The following is a 21025-nucleotide window of genomic DNA, read 5'->3' on the forward strand; positions in this document are numbered from 1 at the left end:
TTTGAGATGCCACACTCTCTGAGTGTCTAGAGCCTGTGTCTCCCTGACTTGCTGGCCCAGTATGTCTCGTCACCTGCTTGGCTGGACTCACATGTATTTCAGAAGGGCTCCTTCCCTTCTTTCTGATTAGGAGACGTGCTGGGACCCTATAGGGTTTGTCTTTTTCAGTGTATTAAAACATAACCCAGCCTCTGCAGGATGACATGACAGTGTCACCTGCCTGACCCAGCACCAACAGGGTGGCAGGCACTCCCAGCATCTCTTCTAGCCTACAGCCTTCTCCTAGGGCCACGTCTTCCTGGCTGAGTATTGCCAAGGGTAGTCCTCCAGCAGGGTACTTGGGCTGTCTCCTGGACTTCTGGGCCAGCTGGGACAAGTTCCTGCTGGACTTCAGATATAGACTGGTCCTGTAGCAGCTAAAGTGGGACTCCAGTTTCTAAGTCTAAAACTCACTAGAATGTGCAGTTTAAGTGTCCAGGGTGTCATGATGAAGAAAGCGTGGGGGTTTTTTTCAAAATGTAGGAAAAATCCATCCCTCTTGCTTGGCTGTGTGATTTTTAGTCCTAGTGCTGCTGTACGGGAGCTGGAGACTCCAATGCAGAATGAAGGCCCTGTGTGCCAGGTGGAAGATAAGAGCTAATCCCTACTTTGAAAAAAGCATCATCTACATAAGCAAGACTGATGCAGCCAAGTCCCATCCCATTTTCTGAGCGCAGATCTAAGCACACAGCTTAACTGATTTCCCTGCTGGCACATCCCAAGCTTCTGTTCCCCCAGGATGCCATAATACCCCAATCAGCTGTTCTCCTACGTTAAAGAGATGGATTTAACCCAAAAAGGTTGGCTGGATCCTGAAAACCAATCATGCAGCCCACCGTTCCTCAGTAGCCCAAGGGGAGAACAAGTCGTCTGCTGCCAAATATTTATTGATGGGAATACAAGGGCATTGTTTCTGCTGGGGGGGATTGTGCCTAAGCCTTTAATCGTGCTGTGAGTATGGAATGTTACATCTCAGCGGAAAAAAATCACAGGCTTGATCTTGGCCAAGAGCTGGAGAAGCCAAGAGCCAGGATTGTCCACCTATGCTTTTCTATCAGGGAGCAGAGAACACCCCACCCTGGGAGCAGCCTGCACCCGACCCCACGTTTTCTTGCCCAGCAAATCGTCAGGTTTACACCAGCCCCCTCATTTACTGCACCATCCCTGCAGAACTCTGTGCACATGACAATTTGATAACTCACTCTATTAAATGTCTCCACTGCTGCAAAGAAGGTACAATCTTTCATTACACGTCCCCTTGAGTAGTAGGGTGCTTGGCCCTGACCCTCAGGGCTGACTTCATGGCCTTGATCCTTCTCCAAACCAGCTCTGCTCCAGGCTTTGTCAAAAGCCCACTCAGACAAGGACCTGCCCAACGAGAGGGAGGATGGGACCCCTTGTTTATGGAGATGCTCATCTGGTTGGCTCATCAGTTTCTTGATTGGGGAAACTATTTTTACTCATCATGAATGACTAAGCATGTTGTTTTGGGGGCTGGTGGCTTTTTCTTTTTCCGGTCTTTCTTGGATTTATTTATTTTTAGGTTCCTTTGGGAGGGAAAAGAAGCGGAGTGCAGACTGAAAGCTTGAGAGGACAGGAAACAGAGATCAAGGGAGCATGGGGAGATGGGATTTACCCCTCCAAGCCTCAGGCCACCTTACTGCTGGTGCTTATGGGGCTTAGCAACCCATTGAGGAATTTTATAGAGGGAATAGGAAAGAGCATTCAGGAGGCTGTAGGCTTTCTCCTTCGTAAAAAAAGCAGGGGTAGGTCCTGCTAATGGTTTTCCAGAGAGCTCGAGTAGGATTTGAGACAGAAGACTTTCTCACGGGTCTTACAGTGCTTGATTATGCTACAGCCCAGATGTCTCTAACACGATTATAAGAGAATTGCTTTGGGGCAGGAAGTATCTTTCTGTTCCGTTTGTCCCATGCTTAGCACAAGGGGATGTGGGCCTTGATGCCACAGTAATACTGGCAAGTATTCATACTCACCCCAGCTTTTATTTGAAAGGAAAGTGGTCCTAGACCTTATGGTTGAGGGGTTGCACACATGACCTTTGAAGACCCCCAGAAAATAGGAGTGTTAAAATAATGCAGAATATTGAGGGGGTTTATTCCTTGTGTCTTTATTTTTTTAAACCAGTTCCCTAATTTTGAAGGGTCGCAGGAATAGTTTTTGAACCAGTGATGCTGCATATATGCTGTTGTGGTCCATGGTAATCAACCTCTCAGCGCTCACACTTAGCATCGAGAAAGACAATGAATTAGCAACCCAGTCCCAAAGGTGCTCTGGAAACTGTGGGGTTGACCTGATATCTGGAGAAGAGAAAAAGCAGACATCCAACCTCCCTGGCCTTTCAGCCCCATTCACACCAGGGAACGTGCCCGCCTCAGTTGATCCCACGTACCCCTAGACCACCCTGCTGCCTCCTCTTGCCCACTCCAGACCCCCTCTTTGGTGTTTTCCTCTGCTCCCTCTCCATCCCTGCCTGATGTTAAGGAGCACCCCTACGTACACATCTTTCCCCAGACAAATGTGGAGCAGGCTCCTCAGTAGCTCCTATGGCAGGCAGCAATCTGCATCCAAGAGGTTTCATTCCTCCTCCTGAGCCTGCAGGAAGGATGCTCTACACAGCTGTGGGTTGCCCGGGTTTGTCCAAGCCCTCCAGAAGAGTTGACAACAGCTGGCCACAGCTCTGCTTCTCTTGCAAACTTCTTAATCCTATGGGAACATCTCTCCTCCTTCTGCTTTTTAGCGGCTTCTTGGAGAGAGACCTGGGTCTTGTCACAAGCAGCCGTAGCACTAATAAAAACCTCTTTACTTTGGCAGGACCCAACACATTCCAGCAGCGATAAATCGCAAACCAGAGGGCAATTTGTCCTGTTTTAACCTGTGCAGGTGCCTTGAGAGGGATTAAACCAGCCTCATGGAAACTGGCTCCCCCTCCAGCCTGGGAGCACTGTGGGCGCACAAGAAGTCCCCTCGCATCACATCAACCCACGGAGATGAACACGGGGTGGGTGCTCCTACACAGGAGCCAAACCTGCCTGTGAGCAGCCGAGTGAATTACCATCCTGATTTCTTAGCTCAGCACTTTGTGGGTATGCTTAAGGCATTTCCAGAGGATTTCCCTTCCCTTGCAGGTACTGCTCGCATGAGCTGTCATTTTACCCAGCCTGTTCCAGTACTCTGGGATTTCTCTGCTCCCCTTCCCCAGCACCCCAGCTGAACTGGCTGCTGTCTCAAGGCTACCTGTGCCAGGCCAGGCTCTGCTGCCTGCGAGGTGACACAACATATCCTTAGGTCTTTACCCTCCCGGTGCCATGGTGTGTCCTCCCAAATGACCTGCACACTGTCCCTGCACAGCACCAGGTGCTCTCCGGCATTGCGTCCCCGGGGGAATGCTACTGCAGCACTCCAGAGTCAGGTTTCCACACAGCATGCAGGGCAGTTGGCAAGGGCAGGCAGCAAGTGTTTTCCCGATCCTGTGCCAAGCCTGGGCACAGCCAGGTCCTCCCTGGCTTGTCCATCCTTCATGACATCCCCCCCTCCCTCCCCTGAAGCAGCCGCATGCCCTGCGTCCTGCTGCTGGGGTGCTCCCGCCCCTGCCCACACTGGGATTTGCTCAGTGCCAGCAGGATTTATCTCTCTGCACACAGGATTTATCCCCTTTCCATCCATCCTCCATGACCGGAGCACTTTTTTCCCCATGGCTCTGCATTGCCACCACCTCCCCTCACCATGCTGTCCCCATTGTCCCCACATGCCCCTGCCACGCTTGCTTTAGGTTTTCACCAAGGCCCATGGGAGCAAACCAGGCTGCAGCAAGTCCCCACTGCAAAGGTCTCTGTGGGTGATGCTGGGAACAGTTGAGCCGAGCATCCCCTCCGGATGGCTGAGGAAGCCGCTCGGCCAGGGCCCAGGAGATGCCCTTCTCCAGCGGGGCGCTACCAGGATGCTCCAAGCAGGAGGTGACGTCCCCGTGGGGAGGACACGAGGAGAAGCGCTGAGACACGGAGGAGCTCTCTTGCGTGGAGCACGTTCGTGGGGGAGCGAGGGGGCTGCAGATTGACCTTCCCAGCCCCTAACTTCCCCCCTGCCCAGCCCTAGCCCATGGGTGCCCCCCCTCCTCTCCTCCCCTCCTCCCGCAACTCCAGCACCGAGGAAGCCGAGCCGGAGGCAGTGCTGAGCCGGATATGCAGCGACTCCCCGCATCCCTCCTTGTGAGTATCCCTCGCTCCTCCTGATGCCTTCGGAGGAGACAGATGGACGGACGGACGGGCAGCCAGAGGTGGACTAGTCTCTCCTATTTGCAAAGCTGGGGTGGGGGGGAACCTCTTCCCACATTCCCTTCCCCATCCTCTGTCTTCATCCCCTCTTCCCCCTCCTCCTCCTGCTCTCCATCCACGATATTCTCCCCCCCCAAAAAACAGGAGGTGGGGGGGAACCTGCTGGTAGGTGGAAGAAATCGGGAAATGCAATCCCATCTGGAATCCCTCAGAGATGAGGGTTTAGCCAAAAAAAAAAAAAAAAAAAAAAAAAAAAGCCCCCAAAAATGCCCCCCCCACCCCCACCCCCCGCCTCAGAAGGGAGGGAGGGCGAGGCGCCGGGCTGCTCTGCCGCACCGGGAGACCCGCTTCGTCCGCAGCCGAGCGACCCGCTCCCCTCCCGGCGTGGGAGGGAAAGCAGAAGGCCCCGACAGACAGACAGACAGACAGACAGACCCACAGGCCGGCGGGGAGGGCTCCGGGAGCAGAGCGGGGGCGGGAGGGGGGGACAGCGCGGCTAGCTGGCAACTCCCCGGGAGCTTCCCCCCCCCCCCCCCCCCCCGCCTCCTCCCAAGTGTTTCTTTCTGCTTTTATTTGTTTCCTTCTTGTTTTTCTTTTTTTCTTTTTTTTTAATTTATTTCCCCACTCGTGACTCGAGCGAGGGTCACGCAGGACAGCGGGGAGCGGGGGGGGGACGGGACACGGGAGGGAGGACGAGGCCGGGGAGCGGGGGGGGCGATGCTGCCCGCCGCTGCCCGCCGCTCTGTCCCCCGCCGGGGCCGGGGCCGGCGGCAGCTCCGCGCCGAAGCGGCGGCTCCGTGGTCCCCGGGTGTAGCGGTGCTCCCGCCTCCCCCTCCCGCCTGCCCTCCTCTCCTCTCCTCCCCTCTCCTCTGCTCACTCCCTCGCTCCTCTCCCCGCTCGCCCCTCTGTCTCCCGGTCCCTCTCTCTCTCTCCTGCCTTCCCCCCACGTCTCCCCTTTTCCACTCCTTCCCCTCCTTTTTCTTCTCCCCCCTTCTGCCCCCCCCCCCCCCGCCTCTCCATCCCCTCACCCCCATTTTTCACGGGGGTGGCTTTCGCTTCGCCAGGGCAGAGCGCGGTGACGCCGCGGCAGCCACCACGGAGAGGACACAGGACCCCCCCCTGGGCCCCCCGTGCCCCTTCGAGGGGGTGGCCTGGACCCCGAGACCCCCGCAGGGCCCCCCGCAGGGCTGCTTCGCCTGCATCGCCAAGCCCCCGGCTCTCCGGCAAGCTTCACCCGTCCTGTCTCCTTCTTCCGCTGTTTATCTCATGGAGAGCAAGAGCTGCAAAGGGGACAGCCTGCGGCCGGCGGTCCCATGCAAGCACTCGGTGGAGAAGAAGACAATGACCAACCCCACCACTGTCATTGAAATCTACCCCGACACCACAGAGGTGAATGACTACTATCTCTGGTCCATCTTCAACTTCGTATACCTCAACTTCTGCTGCCTCGGCTTCATCGCCTTGGCCTATTCATTGAAAGTGAGTACTGAGCGCGAGGCGTGGGGTAAGGGTTGGCCGGAGGGAGGGGGAGAGTTTGGGGGTTGCGCCTGATGTAAATCACGTCTTTGCCACCCAAATGAAAAGTTGTACCCGCTGAGGGATGCGGATGGGGAGAGCCGAGGTATGTTTTGGAGCTGGGGATGTTGCCTCGGGTGGGGAAGAGGTGCTTTGACTTGCTCCGGTACCCTCAGAGGCTGTACCATGGTGGCAGGGCAACGGGCAGGCAAGGCAGGGCTGGCTCGGCTCATGCTGCACCCACAGGCACCCCAGCACTCGATCACTTCTTCAGGATTTTGTTGGTTAGAGATCTTCTCAGGACAGGATCCGGCAGCATCGGGTGGTTGGGCAGAAGCAATAAGAAGCAGCTGGCTAGGATCAGCTGTCGCCTGGCGAGTTGCAGAGGGGAGAGGAGGCTGCCAAGGTGCAGGGCAATCCTGCCTGTTTCCTTCTGTCCCTTTCCCTAATTAAAACACCAGAGCTGGTTCTCATATTCCCCCCCTTCTCCTCCCTGAGCCCTGTAAGTCCCAAGGCAAGCCCTGGAACCTGCCAGCATTGTGGGAATGAGCCCCAGGTAGATGAAGAGGGGGAAGAGGGTGCAGGGGGGCTTTGCACAGCATTGGGGGAGGAAATAGAGCCGTGTTGATGGAGAGGGAGATGGCATAGAGCACAGCCAGCAAATGGGACAGGATTCCCAGTAGCTGTAGGGGAGAACAGCCCAGGAGGGATGGTGCCCAGCAAAAGGGCAGCCCCTCAGCAGCTGCCGGGAGAGAGGAGCCCGGGCTGCCCTCCCTGTCCCTGCCTGCCAGCCTCAAAACTAACGGAATGGATGTGCAGAGAGCCCGGGGCGGCTGGGTGGCCCCGGAGAGGAGCTGGCTGATTTGCTTTGGCAGGCAGCGTTTAGAGGAAGGCCAGGGCGCAGCCGGGCTTCGTCACAGAAGCAGATCAATTAACCCCATCCAGCTCCCACGAGCTGGACTGCGAGTGCCCAGCACTGCAAGGGGGCTGCTCCCGAGCCCGCCAGGGTCTCCGACAGAAAAGCTCGGGGTCAAGCCCACAGACCCGTGCCCTGGGCTTGCCCAGCACTGGCACCATGGTGCCTGCCTCAGTTTCCCCTTCCCTGAGATGGGCGATGAGCACCCTTCTGCCACCCATGCAGCAGGCTTTGCTGCTGCCTGGGCAAGGCATTTAATAGCTTAAATCATGCCGGGGCTGAGCATCACCACAAGCAGGACTGACCCAAGGGCAAATCCAGGCGGTGGCAGCCTAGGACGAGCTGGGGGAAGGGAGTCCCTTAACACCCCCACTCATTCAGCCAGTGCGGGAAGAAACCGGCCACCTCATTTTTTTTTTGTGTCTTTGCTCATCTGAATTTGCCTTTAATGATCAGCGTCTTTCCCCATGCAAGAGGCATGGTCACAGCGGGCTAAGAAAGGGTTTCACATCACGGGGACATGGCAGCAGCTAGAGCAGGGACCTGGGTAGATGCGGTCCCTGGGCTGCAGCCAGCAGTGGGGACAGGACAGCCTGAGGACCGGAATGACCCATCCCCAAGGGACAGGATGGAGTAGGGTCTGCCACCTACAAGGTTTTTAAAGGCTGGACCCTTCTCTATCCTTGACACGAGGTGGAAGGAAGAGCAAAGCCCAGAAATAACCCGGGGCCAGAGCCTCATGCCAGGGCAGAGGTGCGGGCTCAGCATCCAGCTGCAAAGGTCTAGAGGATGTAAACTCCGGTGTAAAAAAAAAAGAAGCGGTGGCGAGGGAAGGCAAATGGACAAATATGCTCCAAATCAGGGAGAGGGTGTCAAAAACCAGCTGTGGATTTTGGACTGCGGAGGCAGTAGCTGATCAGATGTAACGGTCGTACCCAAACAGATGCGGAGCTGGGCGGGTAGGAATAACCCTGCTCCGGTCTTGGAGCTCCCCAGCGGCCGTGACTCTGTGGCAGGGGGGAAACAGAAACAAAATGTCCCTCAGAGGCACAGGACAGAGCTGGCAAGTGGCTCAAGGGATGGCAGATGCCCTCGCGGGCTGCTGTTGGGATGGGTGGTGGGAGGCAACAGGGATGCTGGGGTAGTAGCAGAAGATCTGTCCTGGGGAAGACCACTGGGATGCTAAGAAAGAAGGGATCCTTCCTCACTCACAGCTACTGCAGAGACCTTCACGACATGCTGGCCAGGCTGGATGTTAGGGTCATTTCTCCAGAAGCTTGTTGTTTTCGTCTCTTTTACAGTTAATATGTTTTTTCTCAGAAGTTCAGAGAAAGCAGAAGCAAGAAATGCCCTGGGGACAGATGACCCTTTAAACAGACTTTTCTTGTTCCTCTGCAATTAAATGTAAGGACAATTTAGCAGCCAATAACTGAAGTACCAGCCTTTCTAGGATGTCTGTGCTGTGCAGAGACTGAGTAAGGTGCTGTGGAAAGGAGAGGAGGGGAGCAGCACTTTCCCCTCCCTGAGCCCATTCTGGGACCTCTGATGGCAGAGCCCTTGGTCAGTGGAGCACAGGTTTCCTGGCTGAAGGGCCATCAGGGCGCTGATGGCATTAAACGGTTCCCAGGTTATGTTTTTTCCCTTTCCTTTAAGTAACTGAAATATTTAGCAACTCAGGAATCGTTTTCATTATCAGAAATAGCATTTTCAATACCCTGCCACAAACATCACCTGCTTTTGCCAGGTTCATGCCGTTAATAAAGCAGTAGTTCCTTTTGTGCCCCAAGTCCATGAGATGTTTCATTATGGACCTTAGCACAGCCCAGTATTTCCATCAGTTTCACCAGCACCAATGCCCACACTGGAAGTTTGGGTACACTTGAATATTACCGTAAAGCTGTCTCCTTCCCCATGCCCACTTTTACTGGTTTCAGCCGCAGCTGGGAAAACGGTACCTCCATGTCTGCCTGGCCTTTTGCACACAAACTGCAGCCTTCTAGACGTCTTTCTGCAGGGAAACACTATTTCACAGTGACCACCGTTTACTTAAAAAGGCCAAAACCACACCCCAGCACCAAAGAATTTATGCTTTTACTCAAACAAACACATGAAGTCAGGTGAGGGCAAAGACTGTGACATCCAAGCCAAGTACTCTGTGTGACAGACACCCCGTCCAAGCACTCTGAATAACAGTGTCACGGCTCGCCTCGTCTTTATTTACACCCGTAGCAGGCCAGATCCTCAGTAGATACAGCTTGCTGGGCTGCAAGAGAGTCGCACCAACTCACGTGTCCCTCCGGGGGGCTGTTTCTAACATCTCAGGCTTCTCAAGGTCAGCCTTCTGGAGCACAAGCGAGTCACTCGCATATAAGCATGGGTTGGTGCTGGGGAAGAAGAGATAAAGAGCAGGACCAAGGAAGTTAGAAGCCCTAAAGTAACCTTAACCCCAGCCCAGCACCGATGTGAGGATCGCTCCAGCGGCAACACTTTCGATTCCGTTGGTTTTCATCAGGAGCAAATGCCCAGTATTTGGCAGCTCCCTCCCCTCCTCTTTCTCAGCTCCAAGTGGTAACAAATGATGCATCAGCACCCGATGGCAGGAGATCTCACTTCAGTCACTAGGAGGTCCTTCTCCGGAGACTGCCGGGGCGAGCCAAGTCCTTCTGAGTAACCATCATGCCATGAGGCGGTAGGTCAGAGGAGCTGGGATCTGAGAGGAGCCACGCTACAGATGCCATGTTGTGGTTGTATAAAGACAAAGACGGCAAGAAGACCTGCTGGCTTTTTAAGCCCCACCAGCAGCCCACGGGCTTGCTCGCAGAGTTTTCCTACCCCTTGAGGCCACCGAAATTTGCAGCGTGATAGCACCCCAGGAGAGCTGAGCTCTCCTGCCCTCTCTCTGCCCGGCCCTTAGCACACAGCTCCGGGCACAGCTGTTTACCTTCCCCTCTCGCCATGTGTTGACCTTCCCCATTTCAAGTAGAAGCTGATGGTCCCACGAGCTGTTTATTAACCCCAAGAAGCAGAGAGGCTGCGGCACCCGACCTCTCAGGCAGGCTCTCAGCCTGCTTTTTGAGACAAGCAATGGTTTGTGGAGGTGGGTGAAAGGCAGAGGCGACAGCCATGTGACGCCGGTGCCAGCGTGGTGGAGTTACGTAGGCTGGAGAGCTCTTGACCAATTCACAGAGCAAATAAATCCAAGGATCCCCTCCAGAGCTCCTTATGTGTAGGGACACAGAGCTCTGCACGGAAATGGGTTTACTGACAACCAGCTGTGGGCTGCATGCTAAAGGCTGGGCTGCCTTAAATACAGCCTCATTAGGCTCAGTATCAACAAACCATTCGTCTCCTCCTGCAAGCTGAGGCAGCACTTTGTACCCGCACGGCAAGTTCCTTGCTCCCAAAAATGAGAGGGGCTGAGCTCCAGAGCAAAGGGAGTGGAGGCAGCTGCTGGGGAAGGGACTGGGAAGGAGTGGGAATGGGGAGTCAAGGGGAGCGCTCAGAGAGGAAGCTGAAGGCAAAGCCCCAAGGGGAGGAAGGGCAGGAGACGATGGTCAGAGGAAGGAGAGAAAGAGCCCTCGGGCACTGTCACACTGGAGGTGTTGGAGAACAAGGTGAGCTGGAGATGTTGGAGGAGAAAGTGAGCTGGAGATGGCGGAGGACAAGGTGAGGTGGAGATGGTGGAGGACAAGGTGAGCAGCAGGGAGGTGACAGACAAGCAGGAACAGAGGGAGAGGACACCACTGCCTTTTGGTAGTGGTAGAAGGGAGAAGGAACGCTTGCATATTAAACCACAAAAGCAGGCTGTGTTTTGTGGAAGGCCGGGCGTGGAAGAGGAAAGGAAATGTATAAGCTGCTAAGCCGGACCAGAGATGAGCTTTGCCTTGTCCAGGGTGGAATCTCCAAAAGAGCCACCACACAGCACCTTGGGGAGCCTGGGGAAACCCTGCAGCCAGCAGATGCAGGATAATTGATCTTACACACCAGTCATCTCAGTGCAAAGTGGGGCCAAAAATCCCCAAATAATTTTAGGCAAGGTGAGAAGGGTCAAAGTGATGATGAGAAAAGAGTCGGTGACTAAGGAAACACCACACTTTTGTTTGGGCGGTTCAGCCTTCTGACCTTGGGGACATGTCTACATGTCTTCCCCATGCCTCACCTCCTCGGCTGTGGAAAGAAACAGCTTCCAGAGCTCCCAGATGCTCATGCACCAGCTGCCAGCATATTACATTGATGGTGGCCACAGGAGCATGAAAATATGAAAAGCTGAGGCTAGTTTATGAGAAAGACACCGTCATCGCCTTAAGGACAGAGCAGGGAAGGAGCCGAAATGCATATCTGCTCTCCAGGAGAGCTCCTCCTCCAGAGCCCAGCTCTGATGCCGCAGCAGGACATTGAAGGGAGACTTCTGCAAGCATCTGGAGGTGCAAGGTCAGGCCGGAGGAGGTGAGGCCACCCTGAAGAGATGTGGGAGGCTGGGGCTGCAAGTCGTTTGGAAGGAGAAACACCTTTTCATTGTGCTTGTGTGCCTCAGGGGCCCTGGCACTTGTCTGGTGCTTAGAGGCTCCATTGCAATATAAATTATAATGGACAACAAGGGATGATTTGCATGAGGGTGACCGCTGAAGCCATAGGGTGTATGGGGAAATAATAAGGGAGGAGAGGCAGGGGATCAAGGACTCTACAAGGACGTTGGATCCAGGCAACCAAGGACAAAACAGCTAGAGGAGAGGTAGGGAAAGGAAAGGGAAGGGAAAGGGCAGGGGGCTGCTGGAGACGGGATATGCAGCAGAGCACCATGTGCTGTAAGGGATTGGCAGGAGCGGACAGGTGGGACCAGCCAGAGCGACAGGGAGAGGAAGCAGCTGTGTGCCCTTTGGCAGGAGTGGAAAGTGACTGTCCGTACCTTCATTTGGGCCCAAACAGCAGGATAGACAAGAGTTGGGAAGGACAAAAAAGGAACTTGGAGGAAATGGTGGCACTGGCGAGAGGGCAGCCCTGGGCACCCCTTGCTAGAGATGCTGAGGAGCAGCTGGCCGGAGCAGGGTCAGCGGGAGCGCCACGGGAAAGTCAAGGGCAGGGGCTCCTGAAGCACACCATGGGAAAGAGCTAAAGCATCGGTCATAAGTGCGAGCTGGTGTTGGGTGGGAGAAGCTGCTGGGAGCACTGGGAGAGGGCAGAAATTATGGTGGCAGGGTGCCCCAGGGACAGGAGGAGCAGGACCCGGGGAGCGGAGGAGAGCTCCTGGGGCCAAGGTACACTGGCCCTACAAAGGCAAAGCGAGCAGCTCGGCAGCGAGAGGGTTGCAGAGCTCGGTGTGCCGGCCATGCCGGTCTGCTGGAGAAACTTCTGTCCGCCTGGCAAACGCTGACGGCAAACACCAGTTTGCCTGCAGCAGAGAGTGACCCCTCCCAGTCACGGCCAGGTTACGGAGGAGGAGTGGGCAAAGAGGCATTTGCTCTGCGCAGGGTTTGCCTCCGGCAGCCCCAGCGCTGAAAAGAAGAAGGCGCGTGAGAGCTTCAAAGAGCCTGCCGGGAGCAGCGGGCGGGATTTCTGGCCCAAATCCAGCGTGCCTGGGGCTCTGGCTGCAGGGACCTCCGCATTTCTCACTGGTGGGTGAGGAGGTGCCAGCTGCTGCTCCCAGGGGTTTTTTGGGGGGAGGATGCTAAACCTACCGAATAATTTCAAAGGTGAGTCATCCCAGACACGCAGCTGACACCAAAAGGCGTGCAGGCTCCCAGGCTGCTGGCTTGCTGCCTTCCCAGAGGTCATCTCCGCTGCTGGGAGGATCAGCCAAGCACGCCACAGAGCCATGCGCGCTTTGTGACTGTCCCCGCTTATGCCCTGAAGCTGCCAAGCACTCAGCAGCAGGACGATGGGTGGGTGGCCCCGGCACCAGCTGCAGGCTCCTGGGAGCAGGGCGCAACAGAGGCTGAGGACATGGCGCCACAGGATTTAGCACGGGGAGGAAAACAGAGCTCTCATTCTTGCCTGTGTGCCTGCCGGCATCGGCTCCTGTGGGCCTCATGCCAGCAGCAGCCTCTCTCCCTGCAGTCCAGGATTAATGAAGAGCAAGGGGTGCTTGTGCAGAGAGGTCCTCCCTGGTGTGACGGAGGAGGGGACATTGCTTGAGGGTCTGAGTCGTGGTTTTGGAGGCCCCATGAACCACCATGGCTCAGTGAGAACAAGGGGTTCAGCAGCCCTTCCCCATATCCAGCAAGTCACATAAGGCTTTCAGGACAGCCCCGTGGTTAAGCACTGCAGGAGGGAGAGAGCAGAAGTCACCAAGATGTGGTCTGAATCCATCGCAGAGTCTTTTCAGAGAGCTCCTGGTCGATAAAAGCCTTTTAATATTTCTAGCTAGGACTCTGGGGCTGGTTTTCGCAGCCTGCCACCGACATCTAGCGTTCAGCCAGCAGCACCTTGATGGTGCTCAATGCTGCGGGCGGCGAAGGCAGGCTGCGAAGGACACGCAGAATCGCGGTCTGCAATCCTCGGACACAAAGCGGACAGTGGAGCAGGCACTGCCATGCCAGCCCCTGGATACGCCACTTGGATACAGTAAAAGGGAAGAGGGGTAAAGTCTCCTGGTCACAGAATCATAGAATAGAATCACAGAATGGTTTGGGTTGGAAGGGACCTTAAAGATCATCTAGTTCCAACCCCCTGCCATAGGCAGGGACACCTCCCACTAGACCAGGCTGCTCAAAGCCCCATGCAGCCTGGCCTTGAACACTTCCAGGGATGGGGCATCCACAGCTTCCCTGGGCAACCTGTTCCAGTGCCTCACCACCCTCACAGTAAAGAATTTCTTCCTAATATCTAATCTAAATCTCCCCCTTTTCAGTTTGAAACCGTTACCTCTCATCCTCTTGCTACACTCCCTGATAAAGTATCACTCCCCAGCTTTCCTGTAGGCCCCCTTTAGGTACCAGAAGGCTGCTAGAAGGCCTCCCCGGAGCCTTCTCTTCTCCAGGCTGAACAGCCCCAGCTCTCTCAGCCTGTCCTCATAGCATAGGTGTTCCAGCCCTCTGATCATCTTCGTGGCCCTCTGCTGGACCCATTCCCGGGGGTCCTTTCATCCCACATCTTAGTGGCTCCAGCTGCCTGGGTCTGCTGAGTGCTGGCTGATGGGGCTGTTTGGGGACGGGGACACATCCCTGCTAGGGAGGAATGGAACCTGACCGCTCATCTGCTGGGCTCAAACTGCAGAGCTACTGCTGGCAGGCAGTGCCATCAGCTGCCTGGCTGCGCCATCTGCTGCCTGACCATGCTATTGCTGCCTGGCAGTGCCATCACTGCCTGATAGTGCTATTCACTGCCTGGCAATGCCATCCGCTGCCTGGTAGTGCCACGCACTGCCTGGCTGTGTCATCCACTGCCTCGTAGTGCCATCCTTGCCTGCTAGTGGCATCGCTGCCTGGCTGTGCCATCTGCTTCCTTGCAATGCCATCACTGCCTTGCAGTGCCATGCGCTGCCTGCTAATGCCATTGCTGCCTGCTAATGGCATTGCTGCCTTGCAGTGCCATCTGCTGCCTGCTAGTGCCATCGATGCCTGGTAATGCCATCGCTGCCTGCTAGTGCCATCGATGCCTGGTAATGCCATCGCCGCCTGCTAGTGCCATCAATGCCTGGTAATGCCATCGCTGCCTGCTAGTGCCATTGCTGCCTGGTAATGCCATCGCTGCCTGCTAGTGGTATCGCTGCCTTGCAGTGCCATCCACTGCCTGACGGTGCCATCCACTGCCTAGGTGTGCCATCCACTGCCTGCTGGTGCCATGCACTGCCTGGCAGCCTGGAGGAGGTGGAGGCAAGCCAGTGACATGGACGTGCACAGTCCTTATCCACTGCAGAGCTCTCCCAAGGCAAGCCCATGAAAGTCCCAGCCTGCAGGATAACGAAGAGAGCAGACCGCGCTGTCAGGATTGAAAACTGCCAGTGGCCGAGACGCTACACGAGCTGCATAAGACCTGCAAAAGGAACTCATTAACCCACGACTGCTTAATATGCTGGAGGCTCCTGCGCAGCCCTGGAGCTGCAGTAGGATGCCGTGCCAGGTTTCACCCTCAGCGCAGATGAAGGCAAGGGGATGCACACCGAGACCACAGCCAGCCTCCTTGCTCTCGAGCTGGGCAAGCTGAAGCCTGGCACTGCAGGGCCAGGGGGCTGCAACGCGGTGGGAAGGATGCTTTAGTGCCCACGTGCATGGGTTGCACGATGGCACCTTGGTTGTCTTGTGCACCCTTGGGCTGAAAATGGCACTGCCCCACTCCAGGAGCCACGGGGACCGGGCCGGTAACAGCAACAGGTCACTCTTCCAGGTTGTCTCCACTCCCAGGGGCTTTTAGCCCAAAGGCATTACAGTGCTTGGCTTCACAAAGTCAATCCATAGCCGAGCCAGGGGTGCAAACCTCACCTCAGGGCGTTTTACAGTACCCCAGGCATTCAAATGCAAAGAGGCACAGCCCAGCCCTTATCCGCTGCACAGGTACCCTACAGCATGGGTATTGCCTGAAAGAACAATTTTTTTATACATCTCCCAATTTATTTTTATTTTTTTTTTGTCTCAGGTCCGGGATAAGAAACTCCTCAATGACTTAAATGGAGCAGTCGAAGATGCCAAGACAGCCCGGCTTTTTAACATCACCAGCTCAGCCCTTGCCACCTTCTGTATCATCCTTATCTTCATCTTCCTGCGATACCCCCTCACTGACTACTAGAGTGAGGCCAACAGCAGCGGCTGCCGCCAAAATGCCTCTATGCCAGAAGTGTCTGCAGTTGTTTCTTGTAGCAAGGACGCAAAAAAAACCAACAAACAAACAACACTCCACCTTGATTGCAAAAAAAAAAAAAAAGCCAATTAAACACATAAATAAAAATTAAATGAGTTGATCAGCCCAGCTGAGCATACCCTTCCTGCCCCCAAAACAGTTTGTGAACTGCTGTGGGAAAGGGTCTTACTCTTACATGCGTACAGGGAGGAAAATAGACCAAGAAATATTTATTTTATGGCCAACAAGCCGTGTGGCAAGAGCATGCAAAGTCGGGAGCGACGCATGCCTGGTGGCAGAAAGCTGAGCTCTGGGGAGCAGCGGGGTCCTGCTGAGCAGGAGGTGCGTGCGGTGATGGATGGTGTCCGTGGCAGGGCTGGCTCACAACATATCAGATGTGTTCAGACCGCCCCATCACCCCCAATGTACCGGGCGTTCTTTTCCTTTTCCTCTCTTGAGTTTCATCCAGTGGTTCAAACAACTCCCAACCCCGGGAGAGCTGAGGGTGTTAGGAAGTTCGTGCTAGGGAGCCCCAAAGCTCCAGAGAAACCCCCAAGGGTTAAAGGGCAGGTTTCTCCTTCGGATCTCCGGGCAATGCTGAGAAGGAAGGCACCTTCTGAAGAACTCACTTAAGCCCCCTAAACCGAGTGCTACTGTACTTCTGTAAACAGTCAATAAAGATACCTCTGATATCTGATGCTGCTGGGTTAATTCCTTCCTTAGGAGGGCCGGGCTCCTGATCCCTACAGGCTGGCAAGAGAAAATGCTAATGTCACCAGTGGCTGCTTGTGAGAGATTGAAAGTAGGTGTGAGGGATGCTGCTGCAGGTCAGGGACGCACACAGCCATAAAAGAGGGCGCAGATCCGGATTTAAGATCAGAGACCTCAGCGACTCCCGCGATGGTCGATCAATCGCAAGCAAGCAAACGCAGCCAAGCGGGCAGGTCCCCCCTCCCCTGCTAGGACCAACGTCGAAGACAGAAATAAATCACTGCGGTATGAACCTGCAGCACTCCCCAGGGTTGTTACTGGGCGCCAGATTTCGGAGACACAACACGTTTGTCGCTGAATGAGGCAGGAGCTCGGAGCTCTTCCCGCGAGCTGCCTGCGGCTGCCTGCAGTGCTGCAAATCAACATGCCCTGCCTTGAAAATACCACAAATAAATGGCAAGACCAGGACTAAAATACAGCTTTTCAGCCCCTCTGATGCTTCGTCTTATCTCATATGCTGCAGATGCCTCATCTTTTTCCAGTTGTAAGATGGCTTCGCATCAAGGGAGACGGGTCGCTGCAGACCAGCCATGGAGCCAGGAGGAGGCGACAGCGTCCATCTCTGTCCACACCACAACAGCGATGGTGCAGGAAGAGATGGGGAATGCAGACAGGTTGTCATGGGACACTTCATCCTCTGCTGACTGTGTCGTTAAACCAACATGCTGTCTCTGGGCTCTGCTCAGTGAGGGCTGTGCCATAGTGGACCATGGGGACACACCACGAGGATGCTTCCCTGAAAGTCTTGTGAGATGTCACCTCCTTCCTACCGAGGTCTCCACACCTTAACCCCAGCCTAGGTTTCATTTATGGAGGAAGCTACAGGCAGAAGGACCTGCAGTCCTACCTGCTCCCCACTCACTGAAGGGCATTTCCATACCAGACCAGATCAGGGGTCTGTTTTGCACTGAAGTTTCCACCAGCACTGCAGTACGTGGTGCTCTGGGAAATATCTCGGACATGAACTGTTCTGTGATCACTCATCCAGAGGTTAAGACTCTTCCCAACCTCTTGTGGTTAATTCTTGCTCCCTTCCCCGAAGCAAGATCTGAGGGGTCATAGCCATTGACATTTCCATCCTAACATATCTAGGGGCTGTATCCAGTCCTTGTCCCTGGCAGAGGAAGGAGGTGGCCTGTCACGATGGAAATGCCTCCAAGGAGGGTGCAGCCAAAATGACTTGCAGCCACCCTGAACTGGCACCTGATAATTGGAGCAAATTAAAGCCTGCTGGGATGATGCTAGTTTAGGCAAGACCTGGACTAGTCACCCCAAAATGCTCCGAGGGTTAGGAGGAGCACAGAGGTGAGGTTGCACCACCTTTTGCCTCCCCCTGTACCTACGATGAGCTCACGTTGGCCCTTCCCAAGGTCTTGGCTCAATATCCTTCACCATTCGGGTGCCCATTTTAACTCTCTAACTTTGCAACCTAAACACAAGCCTGGCAAGATGGGCTTAGGGGATAATTCACACAGTGCTGGGGGCTCAAAGACGCAGATTTAGGTCACTGCAGGACCAACACGCCTGGCACCTCTTTCAATAACAAGTGCATTCCTCTCTATGAGCTGGGACTCATTGGAGCCATGTTGCAAGTGCTTTTGCACTTGAAGACACCAACACACACGCACACCCCCCCAGCTCTGCGAAATCTTGCGAGGACGATGCTGCCATCCCCATCTCCCATGCCACGCAGCAGAGAGCCTCCCTATTTGGCGTGCAGGCGTGGGGCTGCTCAGATAAAGGCAGAGCTGACACAAAATTGGAAGTGACCCAAAGCCAGCCTTTCCTACATTTAACAAGTGTGACAAATGAGTTACCATCATCCCTTCCCCTGACGGACCGTCTTATCTGCAGGAAAATGGATGCTGGTTTAATGAACCGGGGGGAATATTGAACTGACTCTGCAGCATTTTTGCATGCATAAACCATCAGGGACGGAGAGGGTGGGCTATTATTAGTAACCATCATATTTATTATTTGTTGCCCACGTTGTAGGAGGTGTGAACGCCGATATTGCTGTGCTGCAGCAGGTCGGAGGTCCACCCAGACCTGCCTTGGACAAGAACAGAGTAGCGGAGGAAGATGTGGTCACCCCATGGCTGGAGGATGGGATGGCTGACCCCAGGCAGATGCTCAGCTCCACCACAGGCATCGCCTCGGCTCCACCGGCGGCTCTGGGCTGGGAGCAGCAAAGCCCCTGCACTCTCCCCTCCTCTCTCTTAGTGCCCCTACGTCCATTTTAATGGAGCCCCTCCAAACTCACGGCGGTAGGAAAACACCCCCCAAATGGGGAAAATGATTGGTGGGGGACACATAGATTTCCAAGCTTGATTAGGAAAAAAAATAGCCATTTATTCATGCAGAGGTCTTCCAAGTGTGTCAGCATTCATTTCATCTTGCCAGTGTCAGGGAACTCCAAACTGCGTTGGTAAAACTGCGTCCCCACATACCGGCAGGCAGGTACATCCCAGATTGCTCTGATTCTGCTCTTAAGTGAACGAAAGAAGTTCTTTTCATTTTGAGGGAACAAGGGAAAGAAAAGCAGCAGCCAAATCTGACAGGTCCTCTAATTGCGTTTTTGGTTTTTTTTTTTTTAATTTTGCAAGAAAATTCTGGAAGCTCAGGTTTTGCCAAGGCTGACACCCGATGCAGCAGAAGGCAGGCTTTCGAGGGTTGCTTCTCTGCCTTTTCACTTCTGCCATTCGCAACGTTGCACCACGCTCTCCAAATCGCACCTTTTTTTGGCTGCGAAGCCACAGCCTCTGTTGCACTCGGCGGCGGATAAGGAAAACCGAGAGGAGGGGGTGGAAGGGAGGAACAGCCGAACGCTGCTTGAGAGGCAGCTTTTGAGATGGGGAAGAACTGACGGTCATGTTGCCATGTAGAGTTTTAATTGTATTCCTTCAGGAAACTGAGCTTGACAGCTTGATGAGGATTTCTTTTTGCTTTTTCTTTAGCTCGAGGGGAGAAATGGGGAAGGACGGGGAAGGACGGGGAGGGGGCGGGGGGGGGGGCGGTAGTGATTGTTCACTTTTAGTCGGCATTGTGAGATTGCGCCTAAAATACTGCTGCTGGGTTTATGCCCCTGGGACACGAAAGGCGTTTGGGGCGACCATGGGGACAGGCCACCGAGACTGGGGAGGGGTGTGCTTGCCCGGGGAGGAGATGCTGCGGGGAGGGGGGGTCGCTAACCCAGGGATGAAATGGCTCCAGGGGGGGGAACCCTCACGGCAGCCCCAGCACCCAGGAGGAGGTCCCGGCGGGAGGGAACCGGCTGCCCGAACCGAGCCGGGGCTGCCCTGCCGGGAGCCGTGCTGCGGGAGGCAGGCAGAGGGCCCCCTTACACCGCGCCGCCGCTCCGCCGCCGCCGTGCCGCCCATCCCCGCGGCCTCTGGGCAGGCCAGGAGGCTTCGGGACCCTTGCTCTTTGCAGGGAGCAGGGTTCCATCCCCGCTCATCCCGAGCAGCCGGGACGCATCCCCCCCCCCGCTCTCAAACCCCGCGGCTGGGGAGATACAAGCCCCCACGCAGGGCAAGTGCTGGTTTATGCAAGAAGCAGAAGTGGGGTGAGGGGTGGCACCAGCACCCTAAAACCAGCCAGGAGCAGGTGGGGGTGAAGCGACAGCCCCACGCAGGGACGTGGCCCTTCGCCAGCCAGGACGCATGCGTCACGCCGGGGCCCCGGCGCCGTTACACATTTACCCTCCATGCTGGCAGGGAGGGGTGGCCGGGGGCCAAGCAGTGCCAGGGGCGGGAGTGGGGCCCGGCTGTGAGCAAACCCCGCTGCGCTTACGCAAGCCTCGGCACTCGCCCATGGCGCTGCCCCGGCTGCCACGCAGGGCTTGGCGATGCCGCCACCCCTGTGCAAATGCCGCCGAGCCATTTTGCAGGCAGCGGCGCATCGAATCCCAGCTGGGGTGAACTGGTTTGGGTTTGGTTGGTAAATGCGACCCCACCAGCTGTCCTACATCCAGGGGCTGGTGGTAATAAACATGGCGAGCTGGAGCTAATTCAGGTAACGACCTTCCGGCCCAGCGCCGGCATCCGCCGGTTCCCACGCCAGGGGTGAGCTGCCAGGTGTGCAGGCAACACGTGGTGAGTCAGGGCTGGAGCAGCCCTCAGCCTGGATACCCAAATTAACAGCCAGAGAGAGATGCAAATGGCAACCTCTCTTCTTCTGCAGGGTGTGTAAGCCACCAGCAAAACCCAACATCGATCTGTAGCATCATAACCCTGTTTTGCAGGTGCTCCGTTGGCCAGGAGGCAGAGTCACAGTGCCAGCGTGTAGCAGCTCTGGCCTCTCTTCCCAGCCATGTGCTGATGTCCTGGGTGACTTTACCAAAGTCCCTTCACCTCTATGTTTTCCCCTCCAACACTGTTTCATCGGTTGCTGGCTTCTCAGAGGAGGAACTGCAACCTTGCTTAGTGCCACCAGGTCCTGGGCTTGCTTGGGACCTTGGCACGGTGGGCGTCCTGTGACCAGTGCAATTGCAGGCGTGCCCGGATACGGTCAGCGGATACAGGGGAAGAGCAGGGTGCTGGTGGAGCTGCCTCTTCCCTCCTGTCCATCCCCGGATGCTGGCAGGCCTGTGCAGGGTACGTGTGGCAGGTTGGACAGTGCAGGAGCGCCCGGCTCTGCAGGCAGACCATGGCGGTGCGCAGGCCTGCCGGGGGGAGGAGGGGGAGGCACAGATGGCAGCAGATGCTCTCATCAGTGAAAA

At 55.6% G+C, this 21025-nt stretch overlaps 1 protein-coding gene across 3 annotated transcripts; it reads left to right on the forward strand.

The window, feature by feature from the left end:
* The first annotated feature begins 128 nt into the window (after positions 1–128).
* IFITM10 (interferon induced transmembrane protein 10) lies at positions 129–19102 on the forward strand. Of its 3 annotated transcripts, none has more exons than XR_010070663.1 (4): positions 129–4265; positions 5396–5810; positions 15334–17610; positions 18301–19102. XR_010070663.1 is itself a non-coding variant. In XM_063331488.1 (3 exons), exons 1-3 carry the CDS (start codon positions 4156–4158, stop codon positions 15481–15483), a joined length of 675 nt encoding a protein of 224 aa, XP_063187558.1. In that variant the 5' UTR covers positions 129–4155; the 3' UTR covers positions 15484–17684. The 3 variants fall into 3 exon arrangements, 1 of the variants encoding a protein (XP_063187558.1); XR_010070664.1 differs by having other exon boundaries at positions 4232–4333; XM_063331488.1 differs by lacking the exon at positions 18301–19102 and having other exon boundaries at positions 15334–17684.
* The last annotated feature ends 1923 nt before the right edge of the window (positions 19103–21025 follow it).

This window comes from Chroicocephalus ridibundus, chromosome 4 (assembly GCF_963924245.1).
Source record: "Chroicocephalus ridibundus chromosome 4, bChrRid1.1, whole genome shotgun sequence".
In the NCBI taxonomy this organism is placed as follows: Eukaryota; Metazoa; Chordata; class Aves; order Charadriiformes; family Laridae; genus Chroicocephalus; species Chroicocephalus ridibundus.

What these genes read in the sequence shown, in the direction of transcription:
- IFITM10 (XM_063331488.1), top strand. Translation starts at nt 4,156, where the DNA reads ATGGGTGCCCCCCCTCCTCTCCTCCCCTCCTCCCGCAACTCCAGCACC. An exon ending in GACTCCCCGCATCCCTCCTT is followed by an intron (nt 4,266 to 5,395) that starts GTGAGTATCCCT and finishes TCGCTTCGCCAG; the next exon opens with GGCAGAGCGCGGTGACGCCG. An exon ending in CCTTGGCCTATTCATTGAAA is followed by an intron (nt 5,811 to 15,333) that starts GTGAGTACTGAG and finishes TTTTTGTCTCAG; the next exon opens with GTCCGGGATAAGAAACTCCT.